The sequence below is a fragment of the Gymnodraco acuticeps genome, unplaced genomic scaffold (genome assembly GCF_902827175.1).
Source record: "Gymnodraco acuticeps unplaced genomic scaffold, fGymAcu1.1, whole genome shotgun sequence".
In the NCBI taxonomy this organism is placed as follows: Eukaryota; Metazoa; Chordata; class Actinopteri; order Perciformes; family Bathydraconidae; genus Gymnodraco; species Gymnodraco acuticeps.
Window position 1 is genome coordinate 3,596,674 of NW_022990947.1, and position 22,090 is coordinate 3,618,763.

General features: G+C 40.6%; 2 protein-coding genes across 4 annotated transcripts; one reads left to right on the forward strand and one right to left on the reverse strand.

The window, feature by feature from the left end:
• Positions 1–830: 830 nt before the first annotated feature.
• Positions 831–9,063, forward strand: LOC117558643 (RNA-binding protein MEX3B-like). Of its 2 annotated transcripts, none has more exons than XM_034234956.1 (5): positions 831–1,434; positions 2,604–2,842; positions 3,032–3,077; positions 4,068–4,798; positions 5,613–9,063. In XM_034234956.1, the coding sequence occupies exons 1-5, from the start codon at positions 831–833 to the stop codon at positions 6,009–6,011; spliced, it is 2,019 nt and encodes a 672-aa protein (XP_034090847.1). In that variant the 3' UTR covers positions 6,012–9,063. The 2 variants fall into 2 exon arrangements, with proteins under 2 accessions (XP_034090847.1, XP_034090848.1); XM_034234957.1 differs by having other exon boundaries at positions 5,618–6,011.
• A 2,617-nt stretch (positions 9,064–11,680) lies between these two features.
• Positions 11,681–21,829, reverse strand: LOC117558648 (mothers against decapentaplegic homolog 4-like). Of its 2 annotated transcripts, none has more exons than XM_034234964.1 (10): positions 21,566–21,829; positions 19,603–20,004; positions 19,141–19,315; positions 18,416–18,670; positions 18,054–18,161; positions 17,894–17,944; positions 17,200–17,383; positions 14,957–15,125; positions 14,617–14,755; positions 11,681–14,118 (listed from the first exon to the last, which is right to left on the reverse strand). In XM_034234964.1, the coding sequence occupies exons 2-10, from the start codon at positions 19,840–19,842 to the stop codon at positions 13,907–13,909; spliced, it is 1,533 nt and encodes a 510-aa protein (XP_034090855.1). In that variant the 5' UTR covers positions 19,843–20,004; positions 21,566–21,829; the 3' UTR covers positions 11,681–13,906. The 2 variants fall into 2 exon arrangements, with proteins under 2 accessions (XP_034090855.1, XP_034090856.1); XM_034234965.1 differs by lacking the exon at positions 21,566–21,829 and adding an exon at positions 20,482–20,634.
• Between the last annotated feature and the right edge of the window lie 261 nt (positions 21,830–22,090).

Below are 22,090 nucleotides of genomic sequence, written 5' to 3' on the forward strand. Positions count from 1 at the left end.
ACTTGGTTATTGTGGACAGCAGATAGCAGTGGAGTGGTGATGTCAGACTTCTCTAGCTTGTTGTTGAGCTGGACAGCCAGTCAATTGAAATAATGTCCAATATCTAAATGAATGTACTTGAAGATCACAGTTGTATTAAAGTGACTTTTCTTTCAAAGTTAGGGAATAGTTTGCCCTACAAAAAGTTGTGACCCAACTAGTTTTTTATCAAACCACCATCTCGTTGCAATTTGAGGAAAAGCCTAATTGGCATCTTACAATGGCCTGCGAAAACATACATGGTGGCTTGCGTAGGGTCAGACCATTGATGTTCAACACATATTGGTTGCATCTTTATTAGGTAACATACTGTCCTTGCCCTTAATCTAAGCCTTCTAATAACATGTTACTTATCCCTACCTTTTTTTTGGTCTAGATCTCACCAAAAAAGGGGTAGGCTATATTAATGCCACAATAATTGTGTCGACTCTGAGGCGGCCTTACGGAATTATTCTCCCGATACCTCGGGATGTGTAGCCCATTGGCAAATATAGTAATGAATCATTCTCATGACAGAAGTCAGAACCACTGCAAGATGTGCGGCGAGTGCGTCTTTCTGATAGTCGTGAATACACGCCTGGCCTGACCCCAAAACAAAGTATCGCGTGAACCAGCTTTACGAGATTACAGTGTAAGGAGGGCTGCATGGAGAGCTGGAAAGACAAAACAAAAGCCACACATTTCAACCAACAGGCGCGGGTCGCTTTTTATTTTTTTCTGAACCAAAAACAATTTGATAAATTATTTGTATCGTTTTCCGTCTAAAGACAGTATTATAAAAGCTTTGCATAATGCCGAGTAGCACATCTTTGCTGGAGGCCGACGAGGGAGAGTCCGAGGTCCCACCGCCTCTAGTGCACGCTTTCGCCGGTATGGGCCTTGAGGAGCACCACGGCACCCAGAGCCAGAACCCCGAACAATTAGACGAGAGCCTCCACTATCACCACCTCCACCAGCTTCCCCCTGTTTCTCATTTTAACCTTCTCGGTACGGTCCTAGACTTGAAGCCCGTGCACCAGCCGCCTTCGGGAGTAGAAGTGAACATAGCGCCCGAGGACGATGAGCTAGAAGTTGGAGCCGACTCCTTGTTGCTAGCGCAGGCCCACCGCCAGCAACACCTCCCATCAGGGCCAGGAGGCTCAGTGATGCCTTCGGGGATGGAGCCTCCGTACGCCGAGACGGTCTTGTTGTACAACGAAGACGGAGATGATATTGGGCTCGGCGGCGGCGCCTTACCACTGGCTGGCAGCATGGCGATACTACCGCCCGGCATGTACGGGGAGTCTGGCTACGAGGCCGAGTCTTCGCTCTTGGCTCGGCGAAAGAGCGTCAACACAACCGAGTGTGTGTCGGTGCCCAGCTCCGAGCACGTCGCGGAGATTGTGGGCAGACAGGGTGAGTCTTTGTTGTGTTTCGGAGGGTTTTGGTAGAATCCTTTTCAAAGCTAAGTTGCTAATGGGTTTTTGGTCCAAACTTGGCAGGAAGATAGTTCATGCTGTAGTAAATCAAGTGAAATAAGATATACAACAGGATGGTAAATGTAATAAATTATGTGATTTCGAAAGAATGTTGCAATATTAAGTAAACCCAAAGTTACAATCAAACATTTAGCTAAATTGTACTTAAATTTGTCGCAAGTAAGAATATAACGTTAGTCAACACGCTACCGTTAGCTATACACTTATTGTTGTCACCAGCATTGACGAGTATTGTTGCAAGCTGTTTATGATAAATAATACCTAACATTTTTACAAGCTACATTATTATGTGGGACATCTAACATTTGTGTTGAGTATTGTATAGTCATAAATAAGACATATTATTAAACCATGTCTTTTCAGCAACACTTAGCTCAGCTAGCTTAGCACTCCTCCTAACTGGGTCAACATCACACTCGCCCAACACCCTCAGCAAAAGTTTGCAATACAAGTTTTATAAGCCAGCAGATGTCTTCTCGCTCTGACAGCTCGTCTGTATTTTGGACGTTTTGTCTGTTCTTTACGGAGAGTGAACAATGAACATGTCCCCTGCCTTGCCGAGCTAAACGAGGCTTTGCTTTGTCTCGGAGGAGAACATGAAGAGCGGTGTGTAGGTCGGCATTGCTTTGCCACATCAGCTGTAGGTTATAGTTAGCTCTGTGACCTAACCAAGACTCCTCACTTCAACTAAACGCGGCCCCTTTCCTAGATATCGAACGCCTTTATCTGGTCTTTTACATAAACTTTACATAGCTCAATAGTAGGGTTGAGAGAGTGTTATTCTGTCGTCTTTGTTGGGGGAGGGTGCACAGACTGCAGTGTTGACAACAACAGGAAATGGCTCTGGTAATGATGCTGGACTACTCAACCACAGCTGAAAGGATTATTTAATGTATAGGCTATGCAACTTTGAAATGGCATTAAGGACTGGAAAGGGAAATTGCATATGGCATAACCTTTAATTAGGTAATCATCAAAGTTTAATATGTTGACTTAATGCAGTGTGTGTGGTACATTTCAAACGTGAATCAGCAATGATCCAACAGTACTCTGTTTCTCTCTCCTTGTCTCCCTTGTTCATTACAGGCTGTAAGATTAAGGCACTTCGAGCCAAGACCAACACCTACATTAAGACACCGGTGAGGGGAGAGCAGCCTGTCTTTGTTGTGACGGGGCGCAAAGAAGACGTGGGCATGGCTAAGAGGGAGATCCTCTCTGCAGCTGAGCACTTCTCCCTCATCAGAGCCTCTCGAAACAAGACGGGCCCTCTGTCTGCTGCGACGGGTACAGGGACCCCCTCTCTACCTGGACAGACAACCATTCAGGTCAGAAAACATGTGATCATGAATCATAGCATTGTTCTGTGTTAAAGATTCCCATACCTATGCAGTGAGTTACATTACTTGTTATGTATCGTACCATCCATGTTTCCCACATTTGTTTTTATATAGGAGGCTCTCTGTGTGTTTGATTCATTGTAGTCTAAGTTACCCCGTGTCATTTTAATTCTACAGGTGCGAGTACCATATCGTGTTGTAGGGCTGGTCGTGGGTCCCAAAGGTGAGTTTTTGAAACTATCCATATTATTAAGATAAGCATTGTCTCCCAGAAGGTGATTTATATTTTCATATAGAGATATTGCTGCTTTTAAAATAAATTACACATTCTTGTGTATCATACAACTGTTGTACAAAAACACTTGTTATGATTTTTAAAGTTTTTGTAATATGCTCAGCTTTACTAAAGATGGCTACATTTTGCTCTGGGAAAGACTTCAACCCCTTTCCCTGTTGACAGTGTCAGAAACTCCTGGGGTTGATTTGTAAATTGAAGTGCAGTAGTTCTCAACCATGTGCCAATAGACTGGAGAGGGTGAGGCAACGGGTCATAATGAAAACAAATTCGAAATAAAAATGTGACGATAATGAAAAATATTCCTTTCAATATTTGATGTTTACAATCATCGAGAAAGGTTTCTGTTACTTGAACATTCACTGTGGGATATTTGTCAATGCTCTCTCTGGTTATCCCTTTAAGATATATAGGAATGACATTTGAAAAGTTTCCTAAACCTAACTGAAACATGTCGTGTTAGCCAGCTGAGTCACCAGGTGCTATAATTATTGCAGAGCCGTGTTTCCTCCTTTTTCAATGCCAGCTATTGTTAGAAAAAAACAAGTGTATTTACTGAAAATATAATTCAGTTAATGTGACTGTGCAGTCTTTAGAATAGCTCTTCCTGGACTTTGTCAACTCCACGAACCCTGGTTCGGCCAAGTTAAGAGGCGTCAACAATGAAGTACACAGAGATCTGTTCTTTAGCTAATGTTCTCAGCCCTATTTATACTTATTCCCGAAGCCAAACAATGTGATTCTCTACATCAGTGTTCCATTTGTTTATCCTCGGATGTATATTTCTCAGAATTGGTCATGCATACGGTATAATGCGTCAACATTTATGTGAATGCGCTTGCCATTCCTCTTGCCATGTGACCAGAGTAGTTACTTAGTGTTATATTATAAGGTTTTTGGTCTGCTCATATCTTTCAGGGGCAACCATCAAACGTATTCAGCAACAGACCCACACGTACATTGTGACGCCAAGTCGGGACAAGGAGCCGGTGTTCGAGGTCACCGGGATGCCGGAGAACGTGGATCGTGCGAAGGATGAGATAGAGGCGCACATCGCCATACGTACAGGATCCTGTGGAAGTATTGAGGCTCCTGGAGTTGACAACAATGACTTTCAGTACAATGGGACAGATGTCAGCTTTGAGCATGCTGCAGCAGCTGCGCTGGGGGAGGCCGGATGGCTTCGTGCAGGTGCATCATCTGAAAATGGTGGCGGCGGCGGCAGCCTGTTGCCAATGAGTCTCAACGGTACTCAGCGAATCAATAGCAATATCAACAGCGGTATCAGGATGTCTTCCACCTACCGCAACGACAGCTCCAGTTCCCTGGGCAGCGGCTCCAGCTCAGCTGACTCTGTCTACGCCACCAGTAATGGTAACCGAATGGCAGATCTGAGCCCGACTTGTCAGTTTAATGCCAATGCTAACAACAACAACAACAACAGTAATGGTGGCAGTGCAAATTTCTGGTTTGGCGACAGCGTTCTTCCTGAGGAGCTGGTCAGCCTGGGAGGTGCAGGCTCTTCCTCCGGCTTCGATCCGTTAACCATCTCCACTGCCCAAGCATCGCACCCTGCTGCACAGCCACCGATCTGGAGCGCTTATGTAGACCACCAGCCCCCACAGGCCTTCGATGCTCGTCACTCTCAGGTAGGTGAAATTCAGCAGGTGCACACATTTTATGGCTCCCTTATGACCATCCCACTATTTAAAGGGGACCTATCATGCAATATGCACTTTTGTACGTATTTTATACATGAATATGTGTCCCCGGTGTGTCAGGGAACTCACCAAGTGTCAGAAAACACAACCCTCTCTCTTTTCCTCCATACCAAAATCTCTAAAAACGGGGCTGCAACGGATCTGATACAGACTGATACAGATTTGAAATTGTTCTGACGCCAGAAACTGGGAGCTCCGCCTATATGGCCAACTCTCCACCTATCAGGGGAATGAGAGGTTACGTGGCATGGTAACAGCATGGTAACATGACGCTCGTGCCTCGCCCCCCTCCTTTTCAGGGGGGCGTGGTCAGCTGCAGCTCATTTGCCACAGAATCAGCCCTTGCAAAAACAGGGCTGGAATACAGCAAATAGAGCGAAATGAGGTATGGCTAAAATGCATGATCTGTTTGGTATTTTGAAGAAAAAAAACTTCACAGACATGTTTTATATAGGTATATATATAATATATTATTCAAATATAGCATGATAGGTCCACTTTAAGTTTGTCTTACTCCCAACCTTTCAAGTTTAATGAAGACATTTGGCTTACGTCAGTTGCCTATTGTCCTGTACTTCTAACCATTGCCCCATTGTGAAAAGAACAAGGACGTCTAAACTCAGTATCAATAATGATGAAGTAATTCAAGAAACTTGTTTTTAAATCAGAAACAGATTTTTTTAATATAAATACTTGCTTAAGGCTCATGTAATCCAATGCCCGTTTTGATCATTTTCTCCAGAACAGTCTGCCAGGAACGCCCCGGCTCTCTCCAACAGAAGCCTTGGAGCACCCTCAGGCCAGGAGAGTTCTCCGAGGGCCCTTTGTCTCGACCGGGGCCCATGATGTCCAGAGGTTCCCCTCTTACAGCTCGGCCTTCTCCTCTTCCAGTGAAAGCACAGCCTCCTCTTCCTCCCCTCCTGAATCCTCCCTCTCCCACCGCCCGGGGGTTGGACCAGCAGGGAGGGGACAGGAAATATGCATGCATTGCATGGATAACCAGGTGATCGCTGCCCTGGTTCCCTGTGGCCATAACCTCTTCTGTTTAGATTGTGCCACCCATATATGCCAGAGTCCAGACGCTGTTTGCCCTGTGTGCATGTCCCCGGTCACACAGGCCATTCAGCTGCGCAACATTTGATTTTAATCCATTTATTGACGGCTGATGAGGGATCAGCCTCCACACTTCCAAATTGTAAAGTGTAAGGAAATTCATTGTTTAGGTATATCCTCACATTTGTCCAAGCTGGTGTTCGGTTGACAAAGGTGAGGAAGAATAGGTGAATAAGGAATTATGTATATTTAGGGCATGGGTTAGGGTGTTCAGCCCGTACATGTGCCTGCTGTTGTGAAGTCTTCTTCCATGATTGATTGATTGATCAATGGGAGGGTTGGAAACCCTCTGTGTAGCATTGGTTGGGGTGGGATATATATATATTTTGCTCATCATGATTTTTGATTTAAATGTTCTCCTCCCTGAAGCATTTCTGCCTACCTATATTTTTTATCAATTTTTAAAATGTATTTTGAATTATATTAGAAACATAATGCTTTCAGGTCAAGGTTAATTTTTGTCAACATCTCAAAAGTTTTTCGCCATTGTTTTATTTTTTTAATTCGCTGCTACAAATTGTTTTTATCTGAAGTAGAGCCAAGTCCCTTTGCCTCCCAATTATTGTGCTCGCTCCAAGGAAAACAGAAGTGAGCATGTTTACATATGAGCCCCATATATTAATATGATTAAACTAATAGTATTCTCCTGGTTACCACAGAATTGTAATGCCTACTACATTATCCTGGAAAATGCCACACTACCCTTGAAAATGTGTGTAAATATCGAGCAAGGTGTGTCTGTTATATTTAAACAGAATATGATGTTTACAGGCTCCAGTGGAAAAATCTCAGTTTTTGAGTTGCTTGTATCAAAAGCATAGTGACGCAGCACGTAAACATACCCACAAAGGGGTTTTAAACCAAGTGGGTCAAACCCACAACTGTAAATGGTTCACACTCCAGGGGCAACCTCTTGTTGCCTCAGGCTTCCTTCTCTCCCAGACTAGAACCAACAAGTGGTTAACTTCCCTTTGTTGAGTACCAGGATGTTACGTTGCTTTACGTTTCTACCTTTTAAAAAACTGTTTACGGTAAACTTGTGCCTAATTCCATTTTGAGTAAACAAAAATGATGTTTGAAAAAACAAAATTTGAACAAAAAGTGCCGAGTGGACGCAGTGTTGTTTGTCTTAAAACAAACTTGTGGCCTTTAAGGAGAGCCTGTAACTAACTGACAACACTATCTACCAATTCAGATCACGCTAACAGAGGTCTTAATGTATTCTTCAAAGTTTAAACTCTTAAATGCCTCTCTGTTGATCAAAGGTTATCTAACAGGGATGGGTTTTTTTTGCTTCCCATTTTTAGTGAGCTTTTCCCAAATATTTACCATCTATTTGTTATCACCAAACACTCCCATTTATTTTACTTACATTTCCACTTATTGTTTTTTGTTTATTTCTCAATGATATCCTTGTTTGGAAACCATGTGCTGATTTTCTGCCAGAGATATATGCACATCTTGTCCCTTTGGAAACATTCCTCCTCCCTGTATTACAGTTACTTTTTTTTGACAATTCACTTACCCTGCTCCTCACAGCCATGTTGTGTCCTGGTTGGTTAGCAGACAGCAAATAATTATATTAGGATGCAAAATTGAGACTGCAGCCATCAATGTCTCGTCTACCAGGCCTATGCAAAAATCATCTCAGTAAACTACCCAAGGAGATAAACTGAACTATATTGGGCGTAAACCTGCAGACAGACATTTCCCTTCTGATTTGACCAGTTTCTACATTTCAGTCAGCGATAACTTTCATTACCAGCTCTAATGCATTGACGAGATGCTTCACCTGTCTCATCAGCTCAATTGCTGTTGCTCTTGTGCCCTAGTTAGCACAGCCTTCCTCATATCTTATCATACTTTTGACAAGTACGGCCTCCAACACACAGTCTGATCTTTGTGCACCCCCTTTCAATGTTTATCTGTCTGTTCCTCCTCCTGGAAAGCGATGGAAAAAGGTACAAATAGGTGGAAATCATCTCAAATCTTAGCTTTAAACGCCAGTGTCTCTAGACTTAGTTTTACAGGATTAAATGAATTGAGGGACATTTGGAAGGAGAGCCAGCTGGCATGATTTAATCTGGGACTGACACTACATGAGGTCAATACTGTTGCTTTACTTTTTGTCTAGCATTCCAACTGTAAACGGTATTTGGGAGTTATTCTATACTTCCGTTTCTTAAATATCATCTTTCATGGGTGATTGAGCTTTCTCAAGGAAATGGAACCAAAGGAGTCCCAAAAGTGCAAAAAACCCATCTGCTTTTGCCCCTTGGGTCTTCGCTCCGTCCTTTTTATTTTATTTCTCTCAGCTCTACGAAGGGTGGATCTCTCTTTCTCTCTCGGAGGGAATGCAATACACTGTTAGCCCTCAGTTTATTGACATTTTTGTGTATGTATTATATGATATTACTGTTAGTGACTGATGAATATACAGAACTTATTTTTATTTTGTTACATTTCATATATATACACAAATATATCTATATTAAAATGTTTACAATAAGATTTTAATTTTTTTTTACTTTTCTGAGTGATCAATTGAATGAAGAGTTGGAAACCCAGAAATGTTGCAGAAGGGTGTCAATGCTATCTGCTTGTAGTCTAGTTATTAGTTTACAGTATTGATGATAATCGTATTGATAGCTGCCGTTTAGAGGAGAATGGAATGTGCATCACGAGCATGTCTTCATATACATGTACAGCCAATGTAAAACATAACACTGCAACTGTAAAAAGGCCAAGGATTCAAGCTGCCTGTCATGTCTGTACGCCACCAAATTAAGAACGGTATACTTAGATTATCTATATATAAATACATATATTGTTAAGCTGTACCAACAGTTCAAAGTATTTGCTAATTTTACTACACTTGTTATGTATATGTCGGAGGAGTCTTATGGCATATAAATTCTTCAAATTAAGTCAGGAGTTTAAAAGCAGACTATATTTTATAACGGCCTTTTAAGTTATTGCGGCCAAAGCACTGATATTATATATTTGCTGTAAAGAGAATTTAAGAGTTTTATTTTTCTGATATTAAAGTTACTTAATAAAGACGGTTTCATTTTAAGAAGTGTCTGACTGGTGTGATTCATTAAGTCAAATGTTTTTTTAACGTGTTTTGCATTCTGACAGACTTTTGATGAACATGGGGAATATTTCACCATATTTGTTACCTGATTTTGACAGGTTTCCCTAATAATAAACATTTACTTTTCATAATTTCTATCTGCTTGTAAATGGTTCTTGCAAACCCCTTTTGATAAACAGGCCCCTAGTTCTAGTTTTAATCAGTTCCAACCAAAATAAAACATCAAACTAGTGAGACTAATTGTTTTGTATAGGCTGGCAATTACAGGGTCATACATTTGCAGTAACACTATTTGCCCACACACTCAAACTTCTTAAAATCACCAATGTGGGTTTATCATGGGTAAAGAGCATTAACGTGTGTGATAGTGTAAGCATTTCACAGCCAAAAAAAGTAATCTCATGAGTATGTGGTTTAACTTGAATATATTTGTTTGAAACTCACACAAATAACCTCAGTGTCTTAAAGGTCACATATTATCCAAAATCCACTTGTTCATGTCTTTTAAACACAAACATGTGTCCCCTCTGTGTAAAGAGACTCTGAAAGTTTCAGGAAAAAAGATTTGCTCACTTTTTGTCCTGATCCATTTATATAAAAACCTGTCTGAAAATGAGCTGATCAGATTTTGGCCACTTTATGATGTCATAACGATTGTTTGGCTTGTGTAACCATTAGCCAATCACCAACCAAGGTACCCCCCTTATCGCCTGAATCTCCTCCTAGAGCACGATTGTGTTATTTTTAACCAAATATCTATCGGGGAGTGGCTCCTTATTTTCATCTAAAGTAACAGACAGAGAATCAGCACTTTTGAAACAGAGGGGTTTATGGGATGCTACAATATCTGTTTGGTATTTGGAGCCAAACACTTCAGAGACATGTTTTGTATATCTGAGACCTATAATATATTGATGAAAAACAGTATAATAGGGGACCTTTAACTAACTCAATGTTTTATTGAATTAGGGGGATTCTGAACCTCATTTACAGCAGAAAAGCATTTGATCAAATAAATGATGGACTGGTGAGTAGCCACCCATACAGGAGACGTTAATCTGTTGCCTGACGAGACATCTTCTGAGGTTTGTGACGGTGTTTAAACACCACATCATTTAGATTATGGATGGCAATTTAAAACCCCAGGATTTCACTTGGGGTCAATCAATAAAGTACCATTGTAATAACAATATTTTCAATAGCATTGGGCCAACGTGCCCATAATTGGTAAACAACTAAAATGTACACCTTTAATTTTATTCCGAATGTGTCATACATTGATTAAACAAAAAATATGTAATAAATAATTTCAGTTTTTTACATGAGATTCCATGTCATGTGACCCAGTGAGTCCAAATCAATACCAGATAGTGTTACTACACTAAAAAAGACGACACACCCCTTATGTTAAAATGTAAAATGTAATTTTTTTGACTCTACAGTTGTTTTTAATTGAAAAGTCTACATTTTGTTTCAATGGCTTCCATTATACTCAAGTAGGTTTATAATTGAAAACTCTTGGAGGGAGAGTGAAAGTCTGTCAAATATAACAACCAAAAACTAACTTCACGCTGAGATAAATAAATCCTTTTTTATTTTCAGTTTTCTGTCTTGACTGTCAACAACTATGGAGATACAACACCTGGCGGAGGACTGCTCTCCACTGAGTGCACTTTTCATTTAATTTAATACAGCTGTGCTTTTCATGCTATGACATACCAAGATGTATTTTGATACACCTACATAAATCCCAACAACCAAATTCAACCTGGGCAAAAACTGAAAACACGTGTGGGTTGCAGTTCTTTGAAATAAAACATTATATTAAATGGTGCGATGTGTTCAATTGAGCCACCAGCTCCCAAGAGGAAAATCTATCTTTGAAAAAAACGTAATACTGTAACCTCTTCATGTTGGTTATGTCTTCTTATTTCATGTTGTGTTTCTATAGAAAATAAACAGGTCACCATTTAGAGAATATCCGGCCATGTTTAATTAAAGACTCTCACATAAGAAATACAGGTCAAATGTATATCTGCAATCTGTCATAGTAGTCAACATCAACTCCTTTGAGCCGTGTCTTTAGGCTCCTATAATAACTGCAAGTAATATAAAAACATCTGTCCACCTTAAAGGTAGGGTAGGTAAGAATGGAAACCAGCTCGAGTGCACTAAAAAATATGCCCCTTCCTTCAGACTTCCTTACAGAGCCCCTCCTCCAACACACACGAACGCGCACATGACCAATGAGGGCACGAGATAAGTTTGTGCACAGATGGAAGGCTGACAGGCAGGTAGGCCATCCAGTTACTTTAGCCGGGCCGGCTCAGATGATTGGTCGTGCTTTTTACAGGGCTACGGCTTCCACAGATGACATTTTTTTAATGTATTTATTGTCAAAGCATTTAATGTATTTATTGCTATCGGGATGTTAAGAGCATTCCATGGAATATAACAAAAAGTGTTTCTGAAGTGAATTACCTACCCCACCTTTAAAGCACGACCAAACATAACATTATTTCTCCAGACAAAATTCAGCATCACTTCTTTCAGTAACATAATCTTAAAATATCCTGTTTCCTGAATAATCAGTTGCATAATTATGGTAATAAATCCAAAAACCTGACTTTTATTCGTGCTGTTTGAAAAAAAACAATGCTTTTCAAATGATAGTGAATTATCAAAGATGAGTAAAAGGAAAGAAACCACAGCTGAGTATGCAGTGTGTATTTTTCCATGTTATCTGTAACCCACAAAGACAGCATTGTTCAAAGGGAAAAATACACAAATACATGTTTTAAATGTCTTGTCAGATACATATGTTCAGACAGGATTTACTGTATGGCGATTTGCTGTGAAAAAAAGCCAAAGAAAACAAAAGATGCACGGGCAGATGAGATGGGACTTCATATCTATTTATGTGTGTCAATTTATCTTCACCTATTTCTACACCTGTGAGAAAAATGTGTCTTCTAATTTTAGAGTTATTGTATTTAAACAAATTATGCCTCAGAGGAGCTTAGGTTCCAGCAATTTGAGTTTATGTTCTTAAATTTGGATATTTTCCCTTAGTTATGACTATGTAGCTTCCCTCGGTTTGCCTTAAATGCTTTTGTCATAAACCAGCAGCACTCCAGTTTTCTACACTCCACGGAGTCCAGTTTCCCTGTTTAATGCAGGGCAAGTGAAGTACTCCATTTCAAAAAGGGTTAGATATAAAAGGGTCTATTTGCCATTCAAATCATGCAGACATTGACATACTTTTCAAAAACAAATATATTTACATGGATTAAAAAAGAAAGAAAACTGCAAATCCAAAAAATTAAATGCAACTCCAAACTACAAGTGTGTAAAAGTGAAAGGGCAAAAACAGTCTTTAAAAATGTGACTTAGTGTTACATGTTTTTAATACTAATGTACACAAAGATGCGTCTTTTCACAATCCTACATAAATATAAACCACTCTATTCACTCCCTTTTCCACATTGCAGGACAACCAACTCAAATTAGGGTTATTGAATTAAAAACTTGAAAAAATGAAAGTGCTAAAATTACAATACAAATCAGTTAATAAAGTAACAAAAATAGAACCCAAAAAAAGAGTCAATATTGCTGTGAAATTGTCTTGTATTTGTGTCAGTAAACTATACACAAGAAACCTTGATCAAGTAGGCGGGCTGCAAGTCATAAGATATTTCAGTTCAATATTTCTCAACTGTGTGGAGAGTGTCGGGTATGGTTGGAGATAAAGAGACATACAATTGAAAAGAAAACAAACATAATCCCCTTTAAAATTCAATTTAATTTCCAAATGAACGTCCACTGGACTTCTCTCATGATCACACAAGACTGCTTCTGAGTAATGAATACTTTGGTTTGCCCAAACATTGATACACTTTGTTGCTTTTACCATGATTAAACTCCATACATCTAAGACCAGCTGTCTGGTGAGAGGAGACCAGGGTGGAGATTTACCAACGACGAATGATTGATGAGCCTCCTGTCATTTGAGTGAGTGGAGAAATAATATTTTCACAGATAGTTGGTAAAAACAGATATATTGCCATTTAACTTTGCATGTCATGACGCCACTGAAGGACAATATTGTCTTGTGAAAGTGGGGATCTTGTTTAATTGAGAAGAGGAAATAAAAAATATTTGTCATTGGACCTCCATAAAACCCATAACCAATCACAGAGAAGCCCCTAGACTTGACCTCGTTTCAGTTCAGAGAGTGAGTCGGCTTGAGGCATGGCGCTTGTCCTTCCGTTCTGTGTGATGTTCGTGGATGGCTGATCGCGGACCAGACTTGCTTGTCATGCCAGGTGTGAAGCAGTCTGACACAATAGAAACCAGCAGCACTCTCCTGGTGCTCAGACACTCATCCCGCAGCTGTACAGCCCTCAGGCGTTCTTCCATTGTTCAGTGAGTCTGATGTCTGTCAGTAGTTGTGGACTGAGTAGTCGCTGTACATTCCAGTTTCATGGGATCTTCAGGTCATCTATCATTATGATGTGTTGCTTTGTAACTGTCTACTCATCTTTCCAGTCATAACAAATCAAAGCCATATATCAAAAATAAAGAGCAACATATCTTTATTTAATATATGGCTTTAGCTAATTGTAGTGTCACTAATGCTGAAAAAAAGCAAAAGTAGGGGCCACAGTGCACAAAGGTACCTCAAAAACACCTGAATGTTTATTTTTTCATGTGGGACAGCTACAGTGTCACAGCTGTTTCACTGGATTCTCCACACGGTTCACTGAGGACGACTCTCCGTAGCCGCTGTATGCTGCAGTGTGATGCTGCGGGGGTGGGGGCGCATCTCAGTCCAGAGGTTGAGGGTCTGCTATAGGCATAGTGTGCAGAACCTCGTCCAGTAACTGGAGGGCTCTGTGCAGGTGGATCTCAATCCAGCAGGGGGTCTCCTTGATGCTCTGCCGGGGGTAGTCGGGACCCCAGCCCTTAACAAAACTCATCCTGAGAATACACAGCCTCCGCAGGTCATCCACCCCGATACCAGCTGCTGCCGAGAGACCTGGAGGACAGGAGAGATCAGGTGAGTGGGATAAGTTTGTGTGAAAAAAACTTTTAAATTTGAAATAGGATTCAAGTGAATTGTATTAACCGAAGATTTCAAGTGATAACTATTATTTTGAGTTGAAAAAATGATAATCGAATAATTGAAAATCAATTCCCAATTTTTAGGCAACTGAGTATCTGGGTTTTGGGCCAAGATGTTCTGACAGGGAAATATTTTCTGAAGATTTAAAAGACTTGTGACAACAACACCGTAGAAGAAAAATCACTAGAAAATGTAACTAAATCAAAATGTAAAATACTATTTTTCACTGAGCATTTCTATGTCCATCTATTACCATCCCGATAGAATCTGAGGAGGAAACCCTCTTTAAACACAGTGACATTTGACCTCTGCATTTAACCCATCCTAGTACTAGGAGCAGTGGGCAGCTATTGTACAGCGCCCGGTGTCTGTGTGATTGTGCATCGGTATATATAGAGTAAAGTTTCTTACTAATAGCTGGAGCAATTCCTCCAACTGATCCAGGGCCAGGTATATTTCCAGCCACAGCGGCTGCCTGAGCTGCAGCGGCGGCCTGAGCTGTGGCGGCCTGCTGCTGCATCTGTCTGTGGCACTGACGGAGGTCGAACACCTGGCGGAGAGAGGAGACGTTAACAAATGTCCTTCAGCGGCAAGTACCTACTACCAGCAGAAATGTAAATGAAGACTGTGGCAGCATGGGGAAAACAGCTTAAAAAACAATGTCAGAGCAGAATGCATGAGGAGGGCGCATGGAAAGAGACGGTTTGATCTTTGATGTCCTCCTTCTACAGTCCAGTGACTATGTGCTCACCTTGATGTAAGCGCTGGGGTATATTTTGTGCACAGCGTCTCCAGGGGCTCGGCCGGCCTCTCTGTCCAGGTAGTAACTCTGAACAAACACTGCATGGTCACTGAGGCATCGCACCCACACATCCCCCTCCCCCTTACACTCCAGCTGAACCCCTTTGCCTATGTGAAGCCTGGAAGAGAGGAGACAACAGGAAGGGAATAAAGCAGAGTTATAATATTGCCATATTGAGTATTCATAGTAAACATAGCCATTTATTGTCTGCATTCAACGATTCTCACCTAGACATATTAGATCAGCAAAATATGCAGAACTTAAATTGGTTTCACAAAGTTGCTTTATATGTTTTTTTAATCCTTTGCATGCCTTTGTCATGTTAGAATTACAAATACAAACCATTTGGTGGCCTAGTCATGAAACATTATTCTACATCCTTTTGACAAGAATATTCTCAGCTTATTTTTTAACTAAACAGGAAGAAATAAAAGGAACCAAATGTAAAGAAGGTTAGACGATGTTATCTTGGATCAACATGTGCTTCTGAGCTTTTAACAGATGACATTGTGGTAGCGCTTTTAAGTGTGAAATGGGTAGAACAATAGTGCATACTCTAACCAAAGATACACCTAAGAAAATGTATTTGGCCTTAATATTTTTGGGATATTTATATCTGCATCTAACACACATCTAAAGATTATATTATAGAGTTTCTGCAGGTTTCAACAAGTTACAATATGAGTTTAAGACCATATTTATACCAATGTGTATTCTGTTACTATGAATGAAATAAATCCTAAACATTTTTATGTTTATGAATGTATTGATCTGGCTTTAATCATGTATAAACGTAGTGTTTCCCATCCATATTTGTTTGATTTTGCATGTCCTTACCACAGCAAAGTGAAGCAGAATTTAATCTAAGCCTAAATAAATATCAATCTTAAGAAGCAGGTAGGATAGCATGATAGTCAGCATCGAAATAGTGCTTCATGGATCAGCTTGAGCAATTCTAACCGGGGTGCAGAATCTCTATTTTGTAAATGATTGATGTAAAAAATAACAACTTAAATGTATATAGCGCCTTTCATAAACCCAAGGACGCTTGTACAGAGGGAAACACAAAACATGCTGGGGCTAAACAGAAAAACAGACAAGGTTGTTCTTGTTAAGTGATACATCTCTTGATTATTTGCAGTGAACACAACAGTAGAGCATTCATTTTAGATCCTATCTAGTTACATTTAAGACCTTATAGGCCTACAATAGCAGCAAGCGTGCGTATAACTGTTGAAAGTTATTATTAGGGATGCACGATAATTATCGGCCCGATAATTATCGGTCCGATATTAGGAATTATGACGTCATCCCGATAAACCCGATACCAGTATTAATATCCCCGATAATATACAATATATTTTTTGGGTAAAAAAAAAGAAAAAAATACTGCGGTGTGGGTGGATTGGGATGAGGGGCGCTTGTTTTTCACTCGGCTCCTCCCGTTTTGCCAGTACTGTGGTATTAGTGGTTTAGGAAGAGGGGAGTTCTTCACAAATCCAGCGCTCCCTAACTCATGCCTGGCTGTGACGTAAATGGTGTGCGGCCGTGAAGCCAGGACAGTAAACAAACATGTCGTCGGTGGTATGGGCGTTGGAGCTATGTGCAACTCAAGACATATGCTCGAACCGGAGCTGCCTGGACGCTGCAATCATGTTGCACTATCCGTGCTGAGTGTGCAGACTTTTCGTACAATGTCCCACTGTCTGGCTTCCTGCATAAAGTCAAGTGCTCGGCGCAGTTGTGGCGAAATGTCGCTCCTCTGTTTTCATTTAAACAGCTCCTTATAACCGTTAGCGCAGCTAGCTAGCACCAGATGCTAACAACAACAATGCACGTAAGGTCTCTCTCTCGCTCGCTCGGGCCACACATACACACACCCTCCCGGTCCTCCAGATGGCCAGTCGGTGCCTGCCGGTGAGCGTGGAAGTGTGGTCTGCCACAAGCGGGCGGCAGGAGCGGGGCTGTCAGCATCAGCTTGTAGATGGTATTTTAAACTCGATGCGCTCTGAAACTACGGGGCGGCCGAGGAAAAAAAATACACATGCGTTAATCGCGTTAAAATAATTAGTGGCGTAATTTTTTTTTTATTATCGGTTATCGGTATTGGTCTTGAGAAGCAGGAAGTTATCGGTATCGGTATCGGTTTCAAAAAACCAATATCGTGCATCCCTAGTTATTATGGTTCCTACCTTGCTCTCTCAATGGCCTCAGTGCGATGAACATTGCTGAGCTGACCCAAGCAGAAGCGGTCTCCTCCTGAGGGGTCCACATAGCCGTCCACTGTCACAATGGGGCAAGAAGAGGGGACCTTAAACGTCTCCCCGACCTGAACGTCCATCTCAAAATATGCAATGGAGCACCAGTAGTCAGGAGCTGAAACAGAAGGGAGAAAACTAATGTCAACAGTTTCATTTCAGGAATGAACATTTTTCCTTGTCAAGCTATTTATAAAAAGGTATATTTTCATAGTACAGAAATGAAGACAAACAAGCCACGTTTTCATTTGATACATTTGTAAAAACCATTATTAAACAAGGATATTTTTGAATCGATTATTTTCATTGTTTCAGCACTATATGTATAATTTGAAAGTAACTTGTACATTTGATGTAATAATGACAATCAAACGTTGACCCAGAGGCAATCAAACCCAGCATATTAACAAAGCTTTATATCTAATGTAGTCACCCACTTGAAGCAACAGTTGAAATGGGAAATACTGCTTTAGCAATGAAGAATGATAGCGGAAAAAAGGACATCACTCTATGAATCAAATAATTGTAAAGATCGATGCGCGGTTAGTCAAATTGATTCACACTGTTTTCTAAAACACCAAGAAAAAATAGCCCAAGGTCTATGTACTTCTGGATTTTGTGTTCTCACCTGGATGGTTGGATATAGGAGGCTGAAAGGCGAGCTCATTATGCAACGGCCCTGAGAGAAACAGAGAGAAATGTCAGTGATCACCCACTTTGAAGTAAATGCAATCTATAAAGCTATTCGTCTGTAGATTAACTTGAAGCTGTAGTGACAGTGTACTTACAGTAGTGTGTCGGATGTGGCATGGGGGGGTGGTGCTGTAGATGGCCGTTTGTGTGGTGGGGTGTGTTGGGGTTGAAGTTGCTGTTCCTCGACCAGTTGGCGCTGGCACCTGAGGAGAAAAGGACAACAGAAGTCAGACACAGATAAAGAGAACCGAATCAATAATTCACAAAACAAAGAACACTAGGCTTTTACTCATGATTTAAATTGAAATGACTTAATCCATTCTATTTCTGAAGTCATATTTTTTGAGTGAGACAGTAAAATGTTTACAGGAACTTTCAAATTACACACACATACTGTATTGCATAAACAAATGCAGACATCATGATACATAAAGGAATATTTAACAACTGTACTAACCTCCTGATCCAGCAGAAATGGCAGGAAAAGCTGACGAAGAGGCGGAGGTGGAGGCCTCAGCAGGGGGGAGAAGGTTTGGAGTGGCAAAGGGCTCAGAGGGGGCCGGGTGGCTGGTGGAGGGGGGGTGCTGGATGGTCTGGATGGAGTGCCCTCCGTCGATCGAGGGCAGACTCTGCGGACCATCAAAGTCGTACTCATCTTTCACCATCAGAGCGGAGCTGGGGCCAGAACTGGCCAGAGTCAGTCCTGATAGGTCTGTGCACGAGGAACAGGATCGAAGGGCGGAACATGTTAGTGAGGGACAATTTACACATGTGATCCAGTCCCACAGTGTTTTACAAAAAGATGAATAGAAAGGGAACGATGAACTTTTTGACTTTTGCTTAAAAATACAAATAGACTATGTAATAGTAAATGTATAAATAAAGAGAGTAGTTGTGAACAAAATAACTTGTGTTTTCAATTTGAATAAATAATTATTCATTTTTATTCTGTTGATGTCCTCTTCTTTATTTAAGAGTCACAGTTAAGAGAGACTGTATTAAATTGCATTGAACGGCCTTTTCTTTATCGTTTTACATACATTTTAATGATCAGTAAGCTAGAACAACATCTTTTAGACAGTGTTTTTTTGAAGTTGTGTTTAGTTTTAATAGGTTCTGAAGAGCCCAATAAACATTTTACCAATTTAAAAAAAACTAACTGGAAGCTTCCCTATTACTCACCTATGCCAGGAGACACCACTCGCTCATAGTGATAGGGGTTGACACACACGTTGTCACACTTAAGGTCAAAGGCAAACTGGCAGTATTTGACGTGCTTCAGTTCATTCTTATGCAGGTCAGGCCACCGCCACAGCCGCGCGTAGATTACATGAGGGAACCCTTTACGTCCCGCCACCTGGGAACAACAAAAATCAAAAAGATAGAGGAAGAATAAAGGGAAAAAGCGTTAAATCATTTGTATACTCACTACCCTTACAGCTGAGGTCAAACGCAGTGTCAAAGAACGCAACCCGTTTTCCACTAGAGCAGCTTGTTCAGACTAGATTAAAAACACAATGGTCAAGTGCATCTGGCCCACCAAACTTTACGCCCTGGGCCAGATGTACTAACGTGTAGAAAATAAATGTTATTCATAACCCTGTGTTTATTAAATCTATGATCCAGGTGACTGTGTGTTCCTACCTGCAGTCGTCCATCGAGAGTCCTCTGAATGGTCACACACTTGCTGGGATGGGCCCCGTTGGTGGTGATAGCAGTGATGAGGGAGTCAAGCTCATCCTTTTTCTCCTTCAGTTTCTTCACCAGGCTCTCAATGGCCCGCTTGGCAAACGTCTCGCTCTCACCACCCTGTCTGTGACACATCAGGCTGTGCACAATGCTCAGACAGGCATCATTGCTGGTAGGTGTGTTGGTGATAGACATCTTGACTTCTCTCTCTCACTGCACTTTCTGAGAATATATCTATATGTGGTTCACTCAATCAGGAAGCCTCAGCAGAGACTATCTTGACAGAACTTCAGCTGTAGTTGAGGAAGATGTGTGTCCTCACAAGACCCCCAGCATCAGGAAGGAAGGGGACAAAATCTGAAAAAAGGATAATTTGCAAATTTGTGATCAAACTGTTTGAGAAGTATGTTGATTGAAAATTATAGTCGTTTATCAGGCTGTACATTGTTGTGCTGTTAATTTGTTTAGCGTGATACCGATGTAAGATTTCATTATGATAAAAAAAACATGTATATTTCTTAAAATGTGCCTAATATGAAAAGTTGTATTGCTGTTGTATTAGTTGGAGTATCGAAGGAACTTGCAACTGACCAAGAAAGTCAGGCTGTAAATTGCCTGTGTTTTATGTATTGCACATTTTTTAGATAAAGGCTGTACTTTACTGCCACCCTATAGATTAATTCTGGTTAACATTTCAGCTTTTTAGGTAAAACTGATGAACATGATATTTCTATTTGAATCTGAGGAGCAGGCAGGAGGCATGAATCAGAAACGCTACTGTAACGATTTAACAGAATATTTATCAGTATAATAACATGCTAGCTAAGCAATTACCTCATCACCTGACGAAGTAATATTGTATGCACCTGTGTCTAATTTAATTAAAACCCCTGAACTGTTCATTCTAGGATAGAAGTTAGGGTTAAGTTGTTTTGCGTGCCTCTTGTAGCAAGCTTGCGGCGCCACTCTGGCTGCCGTCTCCCCGGGAAGTTACTGCATACTTCCCGGACACAACTCACCGGAAGTAAACAATCCCCCTCTTCAAAAATAAAAGCTAACATTTTAACAAAACGCAATGGAACTATTTTTTTCAATATGTAAAACAACAATCACAAATGTACTTTTAATAAGAACTGTTGAGCTCGAGAAGAACCTAAACCCCATGACATTAGATAACTATTACAAGTTATACACATAGTGTCATTTTAGTCTGTGATAGTAAATTAATTGACATGTTATGCCCAAATACGTCTTATTAACGAGTGTAGGTTGAAGCTTGAACGTATTATACCTAAACCTTTTACATAGCATGTACTAATAGTCAACCATTTAAGTACTTTAGTTTAGTGTAGGTGTTGTTTGTAAAAACAAAAAAGTTCCAAACGTCTCAAACGCAATACTAATCAAACCTTAATGCAATATATGTTGGCCAACATATTTATATATTTCTTGTCAAATAAATTTCACAAGTTAAACACTTTCGGTTTTTGACCGGAAACAGACGTTCATTCGGTTAGCTTGATGTGAGCTTGACTAGCTTCCTGCTCTTCTTATTATACATCCATGTTCCTGCTACTAAACATATCAGCTAGCACGGATTCATGTTGATATATCACAGTAGCAAATATAGCATGCAAATAGGAGGTGAGCAGGGACGCCGCGGCACAAACAGGTCGATATGTAATGTCAAAGTACAGTTTTACTGTGAAACCCTTGGTTGGTATAAGTTCCCTCAATTAATAATAATAATAATAATAATAATAATAATGCATTACATTTTTTTATTAGAGCGCTTTTACAGGTGCTCAAAGCGCTTTACAAGTACACATTACACATATTACACATATTAGACATGTAAGAGTCATTACTGCGGACATTACCCACATTAATAACGACATAAGGCTTTGTAAATAGCTACCTTAGCTTAGCTGGTGTAGCAGCTAGCAGCAGAGCCCTGCCTCTGTCCGAAGTTACCGACGGGGCGAGCAGTAGGGTGTGCAGATCCTGTACAATTCCTGGATTATCTTCATCGATTCTGCAAGCTGCTTACAAAAACATGCTTGATTAAGTCCTTGTCCGCAACCTGTAGCTTTACATCCTTAAAACTGGACCGCGGATCAAGTAAAATCTCAGATTTCGTGTCAAGTCTCGACCCACTTCACGCACTTCTCACACTGTTTCCTTCAATGGCGCGCTGCGCATGCGTACCATAGGAAAGGGGTTTGAGTTTTACAGTCTATGGGTTTGAGTTCATATAGATTATAAACTACTATCGTTAATACTGTTCCGGCTATTAAGTGATTTATTATCCCACTTTTATGACTTTGATTTAACAACTGATTTGTCATGAACAGATTTGACATTCCTTGCATGAAATTAGGAGATATGTGTGTCTTATCAGTTTACCCTCACCTTTACCATAACATGTAGGCTATAACCACAG